The sequence below is a fragment of the Equus caballus genome, chromosome 14 (genome assembly GCF_041296265.1).
Source record: "Equus caballus isolate H_3958 breed thoroughbred chromosome 14, TB-T2T, whole genome shotgun sequence".
NCBI lineage: Eukaryota > Metazoa > Chordata > Mammalia > Perissodactyla > Equidae > Equus > Equus caballus.
The window spans coordinates 33,498,662-33,518,986 of record NC_091697.1 but is presented as its reverse complement, the minus strand read 5'-3'; the positions used below and the strand labels follow the sequence as shown (position 1 = coordinate 33,518,986).

At 37.0% G+C, this 20,325-nt stretch overlaps 1 protein-coding gene across 2 annotated transcripts in view; it reads left to right on the top strand.

The window, feature by feature from the left end:
* Positions 1-9,957, top strand: part of GABRG2 (gamma-aminobutyric acid type A receptor subunit gamma2) — a 100,392-nt gene extending 90,435 nt beyond the window's left edge. Inside the window, exons 8-10 of one of the 2 annotated variants that reach the window (NM_001433549.1) lie at positions 3,715-3,920; positions 6,087-6,110; positions 7,520-7,795. In NM_001433549.1, coding sequence (NP_001420478.1) covers positions 3,715-3,920; positions 6,087-6,110; positions 7,520-7,795 — 506 coding nt within the window. Of the gene's footprint in view, positions 1-3,714; positions 3,921-6,086; positions 6,111-7,519 lie in introns of both variants that reach the window. The other variant, XM_070232630.1, reaches the window with a different exon arrangement.
* Positions 9,958-20,325: the final 10,368 nt, after the last annotated feature.

Below are 20,325 nucleotides of genomic sequence, written 5' to 3'. Positions count from 1 at the left end.
TTCCTATATGATCATTGACTACAAGTCAGACATGTTCTATTTGGTTCCCATGTCTTTTCTGCTCTTCACAACTGCATGTAGACATTGCTGTAATAATAATAAAAATAACCACATTTTTCAGAGCTAAGGAAAAAGAGGTGCTGCAAGGTTAAATGACTTACACAAGGTCACACAACCAGTAGGTGGTGGATCTGCACCTTAGCTAATGAGACCCAGGTTTGCTTTGGGTGTGAGGCCTTGTCGAAGGCCAGTTGTGGCGAAAGGTGGGCAGCTGGGTTGAGCAAGTTTCTCTATTTTAACTTTGGTGTCTCACTTCTCTAGATCAGTATTTCTTAAATTATACAGCACATTTAAATCACTAGGGGGCTTTGTAACGTACAACTGCCTTAGTCCGCCCCCAAGAAACGCTTATTTAATTTGTTGCCAGCATGGCCTGGGGGTTAGGAGACAGAAAAGAAATTTCCCCTGTGATCCTAATGTGCAATCACATTTTAGAACACTGACCTAGATTTCACTGGGTCCAGTTACCTTTTCCAATATTTACAACCAAGAGTTAAGCCAGGTGACCTTAACCACTTGTAGATTTCAGGCTTATTGCCACAGAACAGTTAGAACCAAGTTGTTTTATGAATGAGATAAGTAGACTCACATGGCTGGCAGACTCTGGCTGCTTTCTGAGCTCAGACCACTAGAGCCTGGGGGAATCCTCATCCTGGAGCTTATAACACTTGAATATAGTTTGGTACAGAGGTGGTAGCTGGTGAGGTTTAATCATAGTGTAATGACAATGGATGAAACAATGAAATTACCGATTAGTACTTCTGACCCAAGTACTCAATTAGTACTCTGACCCAATCTGAGGTGAGGTAGCATGCCTGCAGAGCTTGCTTCATGCCAAGACTGGAGGAATTGGTAAAGGCTATGGATGTTTTGCATCTACTGCAGGTAAGAGAAGTCTAATTTCTTTGCTTAGCAAGACTGGACTTAAAAACCACATCAAGCCATCTTGTTGGTTGGAGAATCAGTTAAAACTCCCACTTGTCCACTCATCATTGTATTCCTCCCTGTAGCTCCAGGCAGAACTTTGTAAATTTTTAGTTTATGCTGTCAAGACAATTCTGACTCCCAGCAACCCTGTGTAGAGCAGAGCAGACCCTGCCTGGTCTTTCTATACCATCCTCTCACCTTTCTGCGCTGTACCAGACAACGCTCCGCTGCTGTTCATAGGGTATTCATGGCCAATTCTTTTCAGAAGTGGGTGGCCAGGTTCTTCCTAGTATGAAAGCTCTGCTGAAATCTGTCTACCATGGGTGACCCTGCTGGTGTTTGAAATACTGATAGCATGGCTTTTAGCAGCACAGCAATATGCAGCTACCACCGTATGACAACCGACAGATGGCTCATGTGGTTCCCTGACTGGGAAATCTTACATTTATCGACACTTTACTAGGAATTGGCACTTTGTGAACATTATTTAATTTAATCTTGAGAAGAACCCTATGAGGTCCTCCCCACACCATCCCCAGTCTCTAGACGAGATACTTAAGCATTCCTAAGTTTCTGTCACGACAACATGGAAGACCCACAGACCCACATCATATCCTGAATTAGGAATCTACTGTAGCTCCCAAGTGTCTGGTGTTTCATGCCACATATTATGTACCTCTTCACAGAGAGGAAATAGAACAATGTGGTTCACGGTAAAGCATTTGAAGTCAGACTTCCTAGGCTTGTATTTCATCTCTATCACTTACTAGCTTGGATAAATTTCTTATTCTTTCTGTGCTTCATTATTTTTTTTCACCTGCAAAAAAAAAAGAATAACAGTGCTTATCTCATTGTGAGGATTTTGTGAGATAATATATAAAGTGCTTGACCCAGTCCATGGCTAAAGGAAGAGATCTCTAAAAGTTAGCGACTGTTATGTGAAATTAAAACTCTCTCCCACAAGTCATCAATATGGATTCCTACTTTCAAATGTGGGTTGAGTCTCTTTGACCTTTCATATATTCACTATCCCTTGATTGTTTCATTTACTCATTCAGCAGATAATTATTGAGTCCCAGCACTACACTCGACTGAGAGGTTACTATGGACATCAAGATGGATGTCTTGTCTGTTGTTACAGAGATTATCGACTAGAAAGGGAGATGGATAATTCTGTAATCAGTAACAATAGTGTTGGAAAGGTGCGATAGCTGTAGTTTGTAACTACAGTTCCCTTTATCATCCCTCTCTTCTATTAAAACTTACTCTTTTCTGCGAAGTTATTTCAACCACCACTGATCTTGACAGTTGACTGTCTCCTGGAAATCTCTTGGTCAGCAGTAGTAGAATTGCACAGTCTTAGATGATGGAAATTTCCCCTTTTCCCTCTTCCTCATCACAAATGTAAGTCACAAAGCTGGAGATGGTAAAGGCTCAGGACTCCTGCTTTTGGAGTACAGAAAGATGCATCCAGTCATGATAGGAAATGTTGAATTTAGAATCAGAATGGTAAGAAATGAGTGGGGCTTCAAAGAGTTAGTCCAACAGATGGGAAACTGAGACCTAGACTGTTACGTTGACTTCACTTCCTACTGCTGGAGCTAGAACCTATTCAAATACTGAGTACGTGTTGCCTTTGTTATAAATAACACAGCTTTTACAGAAGGAAGGTCCCTGATCCTTCTCTGGTAGATGCATATAGGTTCTCTTAACTTTGTTCCCTGTCATTAAACAACCATTGGGAAGGCTAGTTTGGTGGGCCCTGTTGTACAATGAGACAAAGAAGGGTTTTGAAATCAGACATTTAATTCCTATGTTCAAATCCTCCTGATACTTTACTAACTGTTCAATATGGAGCTGGTCTTTTAGCCTCATTTTCCTCAACTATAAAATCAAAATAAAAATATCTGCCATAAAGATTCAAAGAGAGACCATCCATAAAATCTTTATCACAGTACCTTGCACAACGACGTTTTCAGTAAATATTAGTTATGATGTTACTTCTGAAATACTTATTTTCATCCTATAATAGTCTTTAAAGAATGCATCAATCAGAACATGTCACTCACACACAGCTCACCTCCTCTATTTAACACCTTTAAATGACTTCTCTTTGCGCTTTGAATAAAATGCAAACTTTTTGCCTGCACTGCATGATAGAACTTCTATCTATTTCCTCAGCATCACCTTGATACCCCTGCCCCTCCCCAGATGCCAGGTATACTAAAAATTTAAAAAAGAAGGTTTTCCTTCCTCAGCATCTGCCCTTAATTTATTTACTCTGCGAATAGTTAAAAAGTTGATTTCTTCTAATTTTTTTAAGCTTACCTTAAACCTCACCTCCTCAAAAAAGCCTTCCCTCAACATCCATCTAACTAGGTTCTCATCATCCCTGCTCTTCTCCATGGCACAGACCATAATTTGTAGTTATACTTTTCTTTATTTACTTGATTCATAATGTTCTCTCTCACTAAATTGTGGGGTACATAAGGGCAGAGACCATGTCTATTTTATTTCTCAACATATACGCAGTGCTTGTCACAGTAGCTGATAGATCATAGGCAGGCAATAAATATTTGTGTACGGAGTGAATGAATTCCAATTAAACTCCCTTTCCCATTGCTGAGGTTGCTTATCAGAAGTCACAAAACAAGTTTAGTCTCAGTAGTGACTCACTTACCCAGCTTGCTGACGTGGTCACAAAATTTTTATTGTGCTTCTCTTCAGGTATCACCACTGTCCTGACAATGACTACCCTCAGCACTATTGCCCGGAAGTCCCTCCCCAAGGTCTCCTATGTCACAGCAATGGATCTTTTTGTATCTGTCTGCTTCATCTTTGTCTTCTCTGCTTTGGTGGAGTATGGCACTCTGCATTATTTTGTCAGCAACCGGAAACCAAGCAAGGACAAAGACAAAAAGAAGAAAAACCCTGTATGTATCATTTCCTATTGGGACCACTGAAATTTTTATGCAGAAAGACCACCGGTTTGTTTTGGTTTGGTCTTGCTTAGACTATCTCCAGGTTAAGCCTCAACACTTTGGGCTCCAAGTTGAAAAATCAATGTGTTTGTTTGGCTGGGCCATAGGGATTCATTATGATCATTAGTTACTCGAGAGAGACCTGATTCTAAGGAACACTCTTACTCTCTTCATTTCATGGGGAATATAATCATTTCTGAGAAATGCATGCATTTTTCTAGTTGCTATTATTCCAGGTCTCACTGATTTTCATCTTTCTGCCACTTTGCTATAGTTTTTTAAATTATTGATATTTTAAATTAAAATTTTCATCCAAGGCTTTCTATTAGGAAGCCACAAGATTCTTGAAGTTTCAAGGACCAACTTTTGCAAATAATTTAATGTGTGTGTGTGTTTTTGTGTGTTGCCCCCAGAGGACTTCTATTGGTTTTAAACTAAGTGTCTCTTTTTGTTTTTAAAAGAAATGGCTCATCTATTGTTTGAGCAAGTCACTTAGCCTCCCTGTGTCTTCATTTTTTCATATATAGAATGAGAATATATTACAAAAAATACATATCTTATGGGGCTGCTGTGAGAAATAAATGTGGTAATGGAAGTAAAAAGTATTTCATGGTACCTTAAACAATAAAAGTCCTTACCATTAATAGTTGATGATGATGGTTAATGTTGATGATTTTTATTGTTACCAACCTGGGTTGATTTTGGCGGTTTGGAAACAGAAAGGATGACTTCACTTTGCCACCAAATTTTAAGTGGAGATAATGAGGCACAACTACAAATGCCTAAAGCAATTGTCTTTTATCACGGATGTTGAAGAGAGCACGTAGATACCCATTTACCCACCTAAACACAGTGTCTGGCTCATAAGACACACCATGACAGTTAAGGTCCATTACTTTTCAAAACAGGGGCAAAGGAATTCACCCTACACTCCTGAATTTATAGCCTTTCCTGGTCTTCTGCTCTAAGGCTCATGAGGGCTATAATAGTGCATAGCAATCTGACCTAAGGCCTTTGGGGACTGAATTATAATGAGGGACTTTAGCTGAGTCTAGGTTGTACCCTGTTGCATCTCCAGAAAGCCCAGTGAAATTCTACAAATGGCATATGTTTATTTGAACGTAAGAATTTGTAACAGGTAAAGAAAGAAGCAGGGTTATTCTTGATGGTTAATAAAAAAGAAATGCTTATCTTTAATTTCCCAAATACTCACTACGCTTTATGCAGTCCCGTCCTTCCCTGTCTGTTTGCCTGTTTCTGCTTTTGCATTTTCTCTATCCTTATTTTCTTTTCCCTGTTGTATTGTGTTTTGTTTTTCCCCCCTCCTTTACTTTCCATTCCATTCCCCCCCCCCCCAAAAAGATGGTTCTATTGACACTCAGCATTATTACCTGCCAGCTGTCACAAGGATGTGAGGAATGGCTTTCACACAAGCCTGAAGTATCCTTTGGAAAAAGCCTGTTGGCTCTCTCTAACAGCTGAGTGGATCATCATTGCAGAGTGGATTCTGTTGCAGAAATGGAAACACTTGGATTCTTTAATCCAGGGTCATGAACATTACAGAAGAAGAAAAGAAGGCAGAGGAAAAAGGGGATTAAACAAAGTGACAAAATGAAATTACCTGAGAATTTCATGCATTTCCCCCTTTTAAGCCAATTAGATGATTTACCAGAACTAGCAAGAGCCCAAGCTCCGAATGAGAAGCTGAAATTTCATTTTCCTATTTAATATGCCTTTTGGTTCATGGTGTCAAGATTCATCTATTAAGGCCTATTTGATGATAATTAGAAAATAAAATCACAGTATTTCTACACAGGGAACCTGGGCAGTAAAAGTTTCCTTACCAGTGAACAACACTGGCTTTTGCAGTTAGACAATTGTGGATTAATTTACTGAAGATTTCACTAGCAATCACCAAATTCCATTGTCCAACTTTAGGCCATGTACTTTATTCCAAGCTCAGAACTGTCCTTCTGTGTTTATAATTTCAGTTCATTTCACTTACTATGTTTTCAAAATGTATTTTTAATTTATCTTATTTTGTCTCTTTTTTCTTTTCTTTTTCTCCCTCTTTTAATTAAAAAAATGCGATTCTCTTTTCTGTCTACAAACCCAAAGCTTCTTCGGATGTTTTCCTTCAAGGTATAATGTTTTTGGAATGGAAATTCACTGCATGCAACTGCTAAATTTAACTATTAACGCTTACATGGTGTTTTATTTTTTTATGAGTAAACATTTAAGCATTCTACTAGAGAAAAAACAGTTAAGATGGAGAAAGTTCTATAGATTTCCAGAGTTGATTCAGCAACCCTACACTAATTCACAGAGGTTTTGACCTTACATGAAGCTATAAACTCTATGAGATGTCATTAGTAAAGAGGGCCTCTTTAAACATCAAAGCCAAAGCTTACCCTCTCTTCTCAGAAGGAAATGTGACCCATTTTCACTGGGTGCACCTACCATATACTATATATACCCTATATTCCCTTAAATTTAATTTTGTAAATCCTAATTCAAAATAGTATTGTTTTTTGATAAATAAATTTAATAATCTCCACTGGTCTGAACTCTACCTGTCAGTTCTATAAAAATAATATTCTCTTTGAAATGTTTTAAGTTAAAATACCCATCCCTTCTTCCCAGGGGATCCAGGGGCCTTTTGGCTCCATCATGCAATATTACAAGGAGATTTCTATTCGCAGTTGAATTCTAATAGCTGATTCAGAGACATAGGATTGGTGTTTACGTTACCCTAAAACTAGCTTCTCCAAATTAATATTAAACGTCATTGAGTTTTATAACAATTTGATAATTGGTCTAGTAGTAAAGATTAGATTAGCATTCAGTTAATTGGTACTGGTTTCTTCCAAAATGCTAAAAAGAGTTTGACAGGTAGTAACATTTTTTTTCTGAATTTTCACTCACATGTAGGTAAACACTGCTAACATTCTGAAGCTTTTAGATGGTGAATGTTAGACAAAGGACTATATTCCTTTAAAACATAAGCCATACCATTGTCGTATAAACTCAGGAAATGTCTATATTTATACATATTTTAACATTTTCTATTGAAAGCTTTTAGTACATTTTCTCAGTGTAATGGAGGTTACTATTTGACTATAGGTAAGCATGACACAAAATTTTGATTTCAAAATTGATGCATTTTTATTTCTCTGTTCTACTCACATGCCACACCATTAAATGCCTTCATGTAACCAATCTCACATCTAATATTTACTACAATAAGATTCCATGTAGTTGTTTGATTTATATCTTTAAACTTTGAGTTCTTTTGGTGTTCAATCTTCTTGCTATAGCTCTTAGCTTGATGGTATTATTTTCAGCTGCACTGCTTAAGCTCAAAATTTGAAATCTGCAAATGTGCTCTCCTTCTGAGTTCAATTTTACCATTGTAGATCACAATGTCATAGCAATTTCCTGAGTACTCATTTTCAGATCCATCATTCACATTGGTGGCATTGTGGAGAAATAGTCTAAGATTTATCAGGAATGTTAACTCTGATCCGTCTCCTTCCCTACCCTTGTCTCAGGCCCCTACCATTGATATCCGACCAAGATCAGCAACCATTCAAATGAACAATGCCACACACCTTCAAGAGAGAGATGAAGAATATGGATATGAATGTCTCGACGGCAAGGACTGTGCCAGTTTTTTCTGCTGTTTTGAAGATTGCCGAACGGGAGCTTGGAGACACGGGAGGATACATATTCGTATTGCCAAAATGGACTCCTATGCGCGGATCTTCTTCCCCACTGCCTTCTGCTTGTTCAATCTGGTTTATTGGGTCTCCTACCTTTATCTGTGAAAAGATATGGCTTTTATTGATATGGGTCTTATTCACTAAACCTCATGGAGAGAAGATGTTCTTTCTAAGTCCACTTAAAAAATCTCCTGTGTGTTTATAATGATCTGAATTTGTTTCTATGTTCTAACCTGGTAAATTGTATTATTGTCATATTGTTTGCGCCCAACTCTCCTTTGATAAGTGTAATTTGAATTATAATGTTTGCTGTGTTTCAAACCTGCAAGGCAAAGTGAATTAGAGCAAGAACATTGAAACTAAACAAGATATTTTCCAGCTGCAGCAATTGAAATAGTGAAAGTCATGGCTATTTACAGTGGTGGTGTGCTTACTCAATTCAAAATGCAATTAGATGCAAAAGGTCCAAAACTGTACCCTATGTTCACCTGGGGTCAAGTTGTGGTATATTTCATCCCAATAGAATGTGTCCCTCATTTGAGAAAAATCACAACTCACTTCAAATATAAGAGCCTAGACTAGAAATCTATTACGCCTCTATCACAAGATAGGAAGAAAATTTCCTCTATATCACATGTACAATGATGTAAATATTTCAGTAACGTAGAATGCTTCAAGTTTAATGCATGCATCTCCTTAGAGCCAAAATAAATGGATTGAAGTTAACATCATAAAGTATTGTCTTTTATTCTGTGTCTTTGGGCTGTAAAAGAATCATGAATGTCATTATAAGGGTTTGGGTTTGGAATTGGAGGGACAAAATTTCACTACCTTCTCCTTCATGCATGAAGATTCAAAAAGCTTATTATTTTCCTTGTATGGCATATTAAAACACTTTAAGTAAAACATAGACTAGATAATCAACATTTGCCACCTCTAAAGATGCCCAGTTTCATAGAGTATAAAGTAATCATACTTGCTTGTCGCTATTTTTTCTTCCTTTTAGGATGATAGGTCATAGCAGAACTTATTCTCCATCTCAAAATCTGCTTCTAGTGATTGTGAGTGCCTTGTGGGCAGAATCCTTGTCATTTCCTCTTTGGGTCCTCAGCACCTTGCATAGTGACTGGCACATGGTGCTCAAAATATAGTGTGAAGTGAATTGGCTTCATATGCTTCTGGTGAATCTCTCCGTGCTGGCCTGGAACCAGTGATTGATCTTTTCACGTAGGCATTGTCAAATGATATTTGATCTTGTAGAAATAAACAGAAGGATCCAAAGAATATTGGCTATTTGTATTCATTATCAAAAATTTATTATAGCCAATGTCCACACTCTTTTTAAAACAACAATTATGTCCTATATTTGTGTACAAAACTGAGTCTCCTAGGGCATAATTAGAGTTTGTGTATTATTTTTCCAGGTTTCAGGATGAGTCAGCCTTGACTCATCCACAATTCCTCTTGAGGACATATGACAGGCATAAGCCGGATTCATACCTGAATAGCATTCAGAATGTAGTATTCTATGCCCTATGGGGAAAAAAATGTACTGATGATTAAATTTTAAAAAATGAAAGAACAAATGAATGACTTACATTCAGTTTGAGCCTAGGATTGTGGCCTCATTCAACTATACTGTAATCACATGGAAGTGGTTGTCTCAGACTTCAAACGAGGTGAATTGAGCTCCATTTACATGTACTTATCCCGAATCCTTATTTTTCTAAAATAGTACCCTTTGTCAGTTCTTCTTGTGATAATCATTACTCTAAGTCAGAATTCAATCATAGCTAATAAAATTTTATAGATAATCTAACAAGGGTAGAAAAGGAGAGCAGCTTCGTTAAACCATGTAAAGTCATCATCAACTCATCTGGATGAATCTTGAAACACATTTAGCTGCCAATTTTACAAACCTTTAATACATCAGTGCTCTAGTATATAACTTCAAACACATGTAAATAGAATTATTTATTTTCTTGTTTTGAATTGTTAACATTAAATGTTAACTCTTTGGGAGAGTTGTTGGCAAATTTTCAACAGTGAGAAACATGTTCTTATTGTCAACTTGCAATGTATTCCATGACAGGGACACTAAAAAAAGCTAGCTTTCCAATGTGTGCATAGTATTGGCAATATGAATATATACTACATATAATCTGATTCTTAACTATCAGCTGCTCCCTGTCTATGTATCTGAAAACCTTTTCACAAAGGGAATTGCCTAATATGTGGACTTTTACAATAAAAATGCTGCATTCTAATCCATGGTGTCGTGTCAGTGGTCTGGTTGGACTTGTTTGTCTTAATATCATGACCCTCTCTTTCCTGTCTCATTCCTCAACACTGCCTTCCCTTTATGTGAGTTTTATTTGTAAAGAGCGTGATCATGTTTTGCATGGTGGTGCTACTCGCTTCAAAAGAACTAAGAGATGCATTTGGGATGTGGAGTGGAGACAGAAGGCAGAAATGTCAGGAAGTAAGTGAAGTTCAAGCCTTCTGGACCTCAAAACTTGTGGTGTGCTTAAGAATATGGACACAGCTGTCAGTCGTAATAGGGATCCCACTCTACCATTTGCCAGTTGTTTGACAATTGTCAATTCATCCTTTATAAGGCTCTATTTTATCCACTATAAACTAGGTATAATAATGCCACCCTATGTAGTGACACTCAATTAATGGTCAAGAGGTCCCTCCCTCCCTTCCAGTGCCTTCCAAGCTCTGCTGCCGTGCTTCTCCCACCTCCATCCATCAGTTTTCCTTAAAAGATCCAGCAGTAGTCACATACGCTCTAATGTGACTCTATATCATGAAATTTTATTTTTGAAGAGTATTTGCTTTGCAAACCTTTTGTAAATCAAAAGTTGAAAATCTGAGTTCATTGTTGAAAAAATTTCACACATTAGCTTAGTTATTTCTAAGGCAAAGAACCCTTCTCTGTACCCCCAAAACTTAAAAACATAGGGAGCCATGCTCCAGAGACAGTGTGATATTTTCTTGAAACCTTTTGAAATTCTCAAAAGAATAATGCAGCGTAATCCTTCACAGTCATCCTAATCTTCTTCTGCCTGTCATTCTCTTGGCCCTTCGTGGCTTCTTACATCCGATTTAAACATCTATCTTTCACCTTCCAGACATGTTAAAAAATAGTTTTCACTTAGGTCTTGTCTTCTGTCTAAGTCAATGCCCTTATCTTTAGCTGAGTGCATATTTATTCTACGACCTTAATCCCTTATTTTAAGTCTCAATATTATTCTGACTACTAGCAACAATTTTTCTCTGTGATGAAGGTCAAATTAAATTAACCAAATGATGCAGTCTTTGGGGATTATGTCAAAAATTGCTATCTCTATGCTTTGTCACTATGGATTTTTGTCAAATGGGTAGGAGAAAGGGAGAATGACCTAGACCAATAACTCTGCTACATTTTTCAGTCCTTGTTGAATTTCCAAAGGTCACATAGCCAGTTAATGGGAAACCTGGGAGAGCCCCAGGGATGGCTCTTTCTGTGGGGCCTCGTAGTGTTTCAGGATTTGGAAGCGAAATTCTGGAACACTTTATCTTTCTGTCAATGCTTTAAAGTTAGTCAAACTTGAGGATGCGTTCTTTCTTTGACTTTAACCTCACTTTGAATATTTTAATTGCAATGAGACAGAAATTTTAGAATATCTAGCAACAGAGATAAGTTGAAGGATTTTGCATTTCTTTTATTCTCTATTTAATATAATGATCGATCAACATTCAATTGCCCACTGCCTTCAGAATTCTATTTGAAAGAAGGGATCTCTAATCATCTGAAAAATTCCAGACCTGGAGTTTGTCCCTCAGGGCTTGGGACAGTAGACAACCAAAGTGTTTCCTATAGCTAGTCTCTACAAGCTCGGTCTTTCTACTACATCGGGAAATTGGTGGCAGTGTTCTATTATTACTCATTCTTAAGTTAGAAATTATAAACCAATTACAAAATACAGCCGTAACATTCTTTTGCTATATTTGGGATAATAAAGAAAAGTTTTTCCCTATTATTGTTTGTAAAACAAAGTGGGAAAGCAGAGACTCTTGCTCCAGATTACCTAGGTTCAAATCCTGGCCCCGTCAAGACTTATTATCCAACTTTTCTCTGTCTCAGTTTCCTCATCTAAAAAATGGGGATAACAATGGTTCATAACTCATAGTTTTATTGTAAGGAATAACTGAGTTAATACCAAGGAGTGTTTGGATGTTATTAATTTTCCTCAGCACCGATGTGAAATGTCAGAAAAGAAAGGGCACAAGGCTCATAGTCTACCTTGTTTAAGAATAACGATTATCATTTTTGAAGTTAATTACTACATTTTTCCACTTTGTGGGAATGCAGTACAATATACATCTTTACTGACATTTTGCCACACTTTGGAAATGCATGTACAGAACGAAAATTCCAGAGCTAAGTATTTGTAAGTAACTATTTCTAAGTGAGACAGTGTATCGTTTAAATCACTATATGTGACACATATGAAGATACAAAGGTAGGTATCTTTTAAAAGGTAAAAAAGATGATTTCCCTTAAAAATATAGAAATACCTAACTGTGTTGCTAAATAAACATAAATAACATTATCAATAAATGTGTAGTTGCATTTTTTTTGCAATATAACTAAGCCAATAAATTATTTTGTAGCTAAGTTTACAAAATCCTTAATGAAAGGAACATGAGGACTCATTTTTGAGGACTCGTCCCATAAAAAAAGAAAAAAATGTCACTGAACCAGGGATAAGACTTAAAGTCACATCTTGGGATTTTCCTAACTGTTCCTATCTTGGGAGATTCAGTCTCTCCTATGTAAATGAGGGGATTTGGCCCCCTCTGCTTCTGAGGTATCTTGATTCTATCACTCCTCTGCTGTTTATTATGGTCTCATGTTATTGTTTCCCGTCTAACATTCAGACTCTCCTAAACTCTGTCATATCGCCATGCAGCTGTCTTGCCTCATTTGTCCTCTTTCCTCCGTGAGTCTTCTCTGAAATACTGTCATAGGCCTAGAACGCCTTTCTCAGCCAGTGCACTGTAACAGTCCCGAACTGAAGATTCTACCTGGTCCATGAACCCTTCCCAGTTTGACTCAAGTACAAGAGGCTATTTTCTTTTATCTCTTCCAGTACTTGGTATGATTTTTGATTAGCCCATTCCTAATGTTTACCTCAGCTAAGTACTTACATTCATCCAATCCTCTTAGTCAACAAATTTTAAATGAACAATTCTGTGACAAGAATATGATATAAATAATTCACTATCCATTTGCATCTTTAATCAGGTTGTTTATCTTCTGTCTCCCTGCTATATAAATTTTCTTCATAATTTTTTCTATTACTTGTGCTTTTTTATGGGTCTAGAAATAAGTTCCTCATAAAATAAGTTTTGGTTAAGCATCTATAAGTTCAATTCAATATAAGACTTTCAGTAAACACATATTGTGAGCCTCACTTAGGGCACTGTGAGGGCAGGAAGAAATAAATTTTAGGACATTCTCTGCTTCAAAATGCCCATAATATGATAGAGGAGTCAGATAAGAATTCAATTATAATGGAGCTGCACAAAGTAGCTGTAGGTAGAAGAAATTATTATTCTAAGTGTGGAGGAAACCAGGAAAAGTTTTCACTGTAATACAAAGTATTCCACCGTATGTGAGGAGGACTGCTTTAAACCTTTCTATCTACTAATGAAAACCTTGTAGAAAATTTGAAAAGTATGAAAATGCACAAAGAAAAAATATTATCCTTCATCCTTTAGTAAGAGTTAACCATTAAAAGCATCTTTTATCTTTTTCTCATTTATATTTCTCTAAATATTTAAGCAGACGATAGGTGATAGATAGATATAAGTATAGCTATAGATATAGGTGTACATATAGATCTGCTTTATAGCCTGCTTTTTTTCACACAATTAAGGTATGCCTATGTACATATGTAACAAACATTTCATGGCATTTTATTATTATATCACACAGCTATACCATAATTTATTTAGTTGGTCCCTATTTTGAAAATTTGCGCTTTTAAAAATTTTTGTTGTTATAAATAAGGCTACAGTGAATATCCGTATATATCTCAAGGGTTATATGTATCTCCAGCTATTTCCATAGAATAAATCTCTAAAAGTGGCTTTGCTGAATAAGAGGTATAAGCCTTACCAGAGTCCTGGCAGAAATCAGAGGGTACGCTCAAAGGAGTAAATGAAGAAAAATTAATGAAGAGGATATTTACAAAGATGTGGGCAAGGTTAAGGTCCACCAACAAAAGGATGGTGTAGAACCATGGATCTAACAACAGTGGGAAGCTATTATCTGAATTAGTTTCCATTGCCACTGTATCAAATTACCACAAACTTAGTGACTCCGCATCAATTCATTATCATATCTGAAAGTTGGAAGTCTCACCGGCTAAAATAAAGGTGTCCTCTGGACTGTATTCCTTCTGGAGGATCTAAAGGAGAATTTGTTCTTTGCTTTTTCCAGATTCTAGAAGCTTCTTACATTCTTGTCTAGTGACTTTCTTCTATCTTCAAAGCCAGGAATCACATCAGTCCAACCTCTGTTTCCTATACCATACCTCCAACTCCAGCTCTGACCTCCTGCTTCCGACTTATAAGGACTTGTGATTACACTGGGCCCACCCACACAATCCAGGACAATCTACTCAACTCCAGATCCTTAACTTAATCACATCTGCAGAGTCCCCTTTACTGAGTAAAACATCATATTCACAGGTTCCAGGCATTAGAACATGAACATCTTCGGGGTGCCATTGTTCTGCCCACCACACTGAAAGTACAAGAGGAAAGAGCAGTAATGGAACCTAGAAAATGGTGTACAACAGAAGCCACCCAACAAGGGCTGTGGCTTTAGATGGATGATATAATCACTGCCAAAGAGGGGCCAGGCAAGGAGGGAGGGTGAGAATAAGTACCTAGAAGTCTCTTTCTCCTACCTAAAGCTTCCCATTGGTCAAACCAAATGGAAACTAGAAGGCAAGGAAACCCAGATAGTGTGGACCAGAGAGGTCAGCCTCATGGGGCATACTGCATGGTGAGGAAGGATGGAGAATGGGTCTTAAGAACAGATGGAAATTATCCAGCAAATATCTCCAAAAATTAGCTCATGTAGTACATTACAGAGCCTCTTTATTTGCACCCTAGTCATTATAACTTTCTGATGATAAAGGTGAAATTTAGACCTTTTCAATTGATTCTTATTCCATGAGTAAAAGTAAGTCTTTAAAAGGAATCACACTGGAATACTAGAGGCCCATATATTTTATACCATGTATTCTGCTCAACACAAACAATTTTTCAGTTGGCTTTATAACGGTCAAGCAAATGTCTTCAGAAAACTGCTTTCTGGGTTTATGTGGGTTATTAGCCACAGCCCTTGGGTGAGCCCCACAACAAGGATGCCAAGTCCATCAGTGATTTGCAGGCCAAGGCAGCCTGGAGCTGTCTAACAAAGGGTGGGCTTTCTGAGCCAGTATTTCTTATCTGTTATTGCTCAGTTTAAAAAGAGAGAGAACTTCTGAGTCAGTGGAAGCCCAAGAGTACAATTCTATACTGAGTTCAAGGCTAAAAATAGCAAAGCCAGAGTCCTATTTCTGTAAACAAAATGACTATAGGGACTATTAATACTTAATTGGCACAACTTAACCTAAAGTGACTACAGCTGGACCATTAGGAGAACAGAGCAGCACAGCAGACACTCTGAATCCAGTGTCCGACAGGGTACAAGACTACGACTTCTTCATTGAACAGCACCCCTAGCCCCTTGAAAGTTACAGGAGGAACTAAGCCCTCATTAGGACCAGATTTGAACCCTGTTGAGTAGAAGAATAGCACAATCCTACTTGGTAATTAAACTTAGTTTCTTTCCTCTTCTAAGCCTCTACTGACTCTATCTTTTCCTTTTCATTCTTTCATTTTCTTTATCGTTTTTCTGAAAAAACTTGATGCCTTTGTAAGGTAATGAAGATGTGATTCAATTTAATGAGTATGTTGAGTACCTACCATATGCCAAACATTGCCCTATGTTTTGGAGATATCATGGTAAAAACTATTGGCATAGGACTTGTCCTTACAGAGTTTACAATATAATCCCAAAAACGTATTAAATTTGAAATTCAGTGAGTGGTGAGAATTATTAATGAATAAGTAAAGATCTGATCATCAAATCCATTACCGGCCCCCCAATTCTATACATATGGGGAGGTTTCCTTAAGCTGATATTCTTTCATTAATTTTAATATATTTATATCGTACAAATAGAACAGAGACTTAGAAAGTGGTAGATTATTGGGTTTCCATAGGATAATACATTTTTTATATTAAAACAAACCCACTAGAATATAATTATTCATGTACTTGTGAAAGACATTAAGACAGACTTTATTTAAGAGGGCCTACTGCAATGGGGGCTTTGCAGTAGGGGAGAGAGATGGAGTTCAACTATAAATACAAGTACAAGTGGGAATTATAGTCAAGGAGCCTGGTAGGGGATGGCAGATAGAAAGTTACTAAGAGAAAACATCAAGGCTAGGGAGATTTTTGCTAGACTGACTCAACAGGTCTCTTGCTAAAACTGGGCAATGCAAAGATGAGGACAGAAGTTCAAAGCTTGGGCCTAGTTAAGCAAAGGACTCAGAAGAGTCTGACCACAGCTTAGTCCAGGAGACAATCTTTGTCAGTATCTAACAGAGTTTCAAATCAGTTTTTCTTTCAAAAACATCTTTTCTGGCATACATATAAGTTACACAGCCAACGTGAATTTCTTTTGAATACCTTGATTGTCAGGCACTGTGATTTTTAGTTAGGGACTAAGCAATAGAGAATCTTGAGGTGCTCCAAAAGGTGTTTTATTCCAAAAATTGTTGACCTCTCCAGTTTGGCACAGGAGAATTGTAACAATTATTAACGTAAAAAGTTCCTGCTGCTACGATGAAAGCTGGGGCTTTGAACCATCATTTTACATTACAAACTAATGCACATGCACCACACACAACGTAACAGCAAAAAAAGAAATTACTAAATTTGAAATACTAGTGGTAGTGAGGTGGTGAGCAGTATTAAGTCAGAAGTGAAGATCTGATCACAAAATCCTTACACTTCCCCAAATTTGCAAAATCACACAGCATGTGGCCTTTCTTGTAAAGCTATACGCTCCTTAAAAGTGGGGACTATGGTTTTCACCTCTGAATCTTTATATTGAATATATATATATATATTCATCACAATCTTCCAAGGCAGCCCTCCCATAAACCCTCCTTCAGAGGAGTAAACCAGCTTAATGAACAAAATCAAAAATAATCTTCAGATGTTAATGTAAAACCAACATCAAAGCCAATATTGACTAACAAAAACAATGAAATTTCAGAAAACATAATGAGGCTTATTATTCACTAGTTATCCATCAATGACAGACCAACAGGCTCAATTAGTTTTGGGGGGAAATGAGAAAAACATTTCCTTAAATTAGAGTCTGACTGGCAGAATCTGTCCAACAGGGAGGAAGACTAGAAACACTTTCCTTTCTGATCGGTTAGCTATTATTTATAACCTTCTCAATTTACTTCTTAAAGTCCTCATCAAACCAAGTTTGTGTGCCTCCTGTTTTTCACGCATAATGTTCTCATACCTAAGCAGAGGTAGGAAAATAAAGAGATGATTATTTCCTGGTTATTCGGTGTGACTTCTATACCCTTCAAAGGCTTATTTTGGTTATTTCATACACTTTACATAAAATATAAGAAATAGGTTATCTTTATGCCTTTCCAGGAGTGACAGTAAGAGCAAGACCAATAGCAAGTTAGGAAGAGAGAGAGAATAAATAACACAGTGGGAGAACAATGCAGATATTTACACTTTCCTGACTATCAGTCTGTTATTGTTAGGAGTAATCTAATTAGAATACTAAATGTAATAATTCTATCATATTGTGATTTGTTTTTTTTTAAATTAAAATTCACATGAGCCTTCATGTTACCACTTGTAGTAATTTAAAGTACTTATATTTCTATTTGTCTATTTAATAGAAAATACTCTTCACAGTTTTCCAAAATGTTCTGCTGTTTACGACATGAAGTTGAATCGCAGCACACTGCTCATAATTGACACTCAATAATTTATTGTCTGCTTTAGTGACAATGATAATGACAAAAAGTTACATACTGAGAAAGATGTGTCTGTATGTTTTGATACACATTTTTCTTACAAATTTTGCTTCATGGACAGATATTTTAGAACTTTTCCACATTCCCAAATCATTCTATTTTCCCCTAACAAATTTTCTCTTGTTGAGCTATGATGTTGCATAATTCATAAAAAACTTCAGAGGTCCTTGAAGGAAGAAAATATGTCTTAGTCATGATACAAAAATTGCTAACCGTAATGTGAATGTGATTATATTGAGATTAAGAATTTCTTTTCCTCAAAAGACACATTTAAGAATGTAACTTACAGAGAAGCTGTAAGTTATTTGCAATACATATGATAAAGGATTCATGCAAATTTTATAAAGAACTCCTATATATCAATAAAAGACAATTCAATAGAAAGATGGGCAAAAAGTGAACAAGCTCTTCACAAATGAGGACACCCAAATAGTTTATATAGTCATCAAGGGAGTACAAATTAAAACTACACTGCTGTATCACTGTAGAACTGCTAAAACCGGGTTTTAAAAAAAAGACAGAAAATTTCAAGTGTTGACCAGTAGGGAGCAACACAAGTGCTCACACTTGGCTTGCGAACGTGTAAATTGAACAATAGTTAGGAGAACTTTTGGATGAACCTACTAAAGACAAACTATACATCCCCAGTAACCCAGCCATTCCCCTCCTAGGAGCATAAACATGTCCACCAGAACAAAAATGATTACCAGAATGTGCATCAGGGCACTATTTTTTAATAGCGTTAAAATAGATTTAATAGCTCATATCTTGAAACTGCTCAGATGTCTATCAAGTGCAGAAGGGATAAAAAAGCTGTGGTTTATTCTCATGGTCGCATAGTCTACACTATAGAATCTACAGTAATCAGATAAACTACGGGTAAACCACATCTATAATATAGAGCAAAATGCCAACTCAAAAGAGAATCTGTAAGATTCCATTTGTAAAAAATTCAAAAAGAATCAAAATTAATTTAGGTGCAGAAGTAAAAAAGAATTATTGTGTGTTTGGGGTGGGGGGAGTGGAAAGGAAAGGATTCCTGAGTCCAAGAGGGGCTCCTGGGACACTGACAATACTGTTTCTTTCCTTTTTTTTTTTTTAAAGATTTTTTTTTTTCCTTTTTCTCCCCAAAGCCCCCTGGCACATGGTTGTATATTCTTCGTTGTGGGTCCTTCTAGTTGTGGCATGTGGGACGCTGCCTCAGCGTGGTTTGGTAAGCAGTGCCATGTCCGCTCCAGGACTCGAACCAACGAAACACTGGGCCGCCTGCGGCGGAGCGCGCGAACTTAACCACTTGGCCACAGGGCCAGCCCTGACAATGCTGTTTCTTGATCTGGATTCTGGGCACATGGATAGGTCATTTTGTGAAAATTGTTTGATCAATATGCCTTTCAGGATATATATTTATTTCAATAAAAGCTTCAAAAATACTTAAAGTAATATATTTACAAATGCACATTTTCTATATTCATTTATATCTATCCACAAACACTATTAATCTACCATAAAAATAAAATAATCCCTTTTGGCTGTGAAAAAGGTGTCACAAATCAAACCAGTTTTAGTCTAACTGTGTTTTTGCAACTAACCAGCACTGTGACCTCAGGGGAAAAAAAATAGCAGGCCCTGAATTTTCTCATGGGGGTCATGGACCACATTAACTCCAGTTTTATCTTTTATGTCTTATATTGCATAAGCGATGTTTGCAATTTCACATAAACATCCCAAGTACTGATAGTACCTTTGAAAGAGATTGAAGAGAATGGATATAGTTTCTGGAGTATCAGCAGACCCACTGCTATGCTTATCTAGCTTTATACTAGTTCACTTTATAAAATGCATTTCTTAAGTTGGTCACAAATTTTAACTATGCAATTGCAAGTAGAATAAATTAAAATATTATTTTAGCAGTTGGAAAATATTCTGCAAGATATATGAATGGAATAATCCAAATGTTGTGGAAACTATACCTATATGTATATCCATACTCATACAGGAGTCTTCATTTCTTTGAAAGGATCGCGAACCCTCACCAAATAAAGAAATCCTAAATGCAGTTTATCCTGATGTGTGCTATATACATTTGCCAAATGAGAATCAGGCATGTAAAAATTGATTGCCTTTGTGACACGTGACCTGAAACTGCTGTTTTCTCTAGTCACAGTTTCAGTACCTGCAGGCCTGTCTCCTCGGACCAGTCACATCGCCCTCTAGCTGCGCCTACATCTCAACTGCTTTGAAGCTGAGCTCCCAAAGAAAGCTTTCCAATGAGAACCAAGTCTTTTGCCACCCATCTGAGAAAAAGCTACAAAAGCCACCCATGTTCAAAGCAATCATGACCTAACTTCTCCAGGATCTTAACCCTGGGCTCTCCAAAGTAAATTTTGTTTGCTACCTAACAGATTTTAAGTCAGAAAATCATAAAGATAACTTCCAAATTTG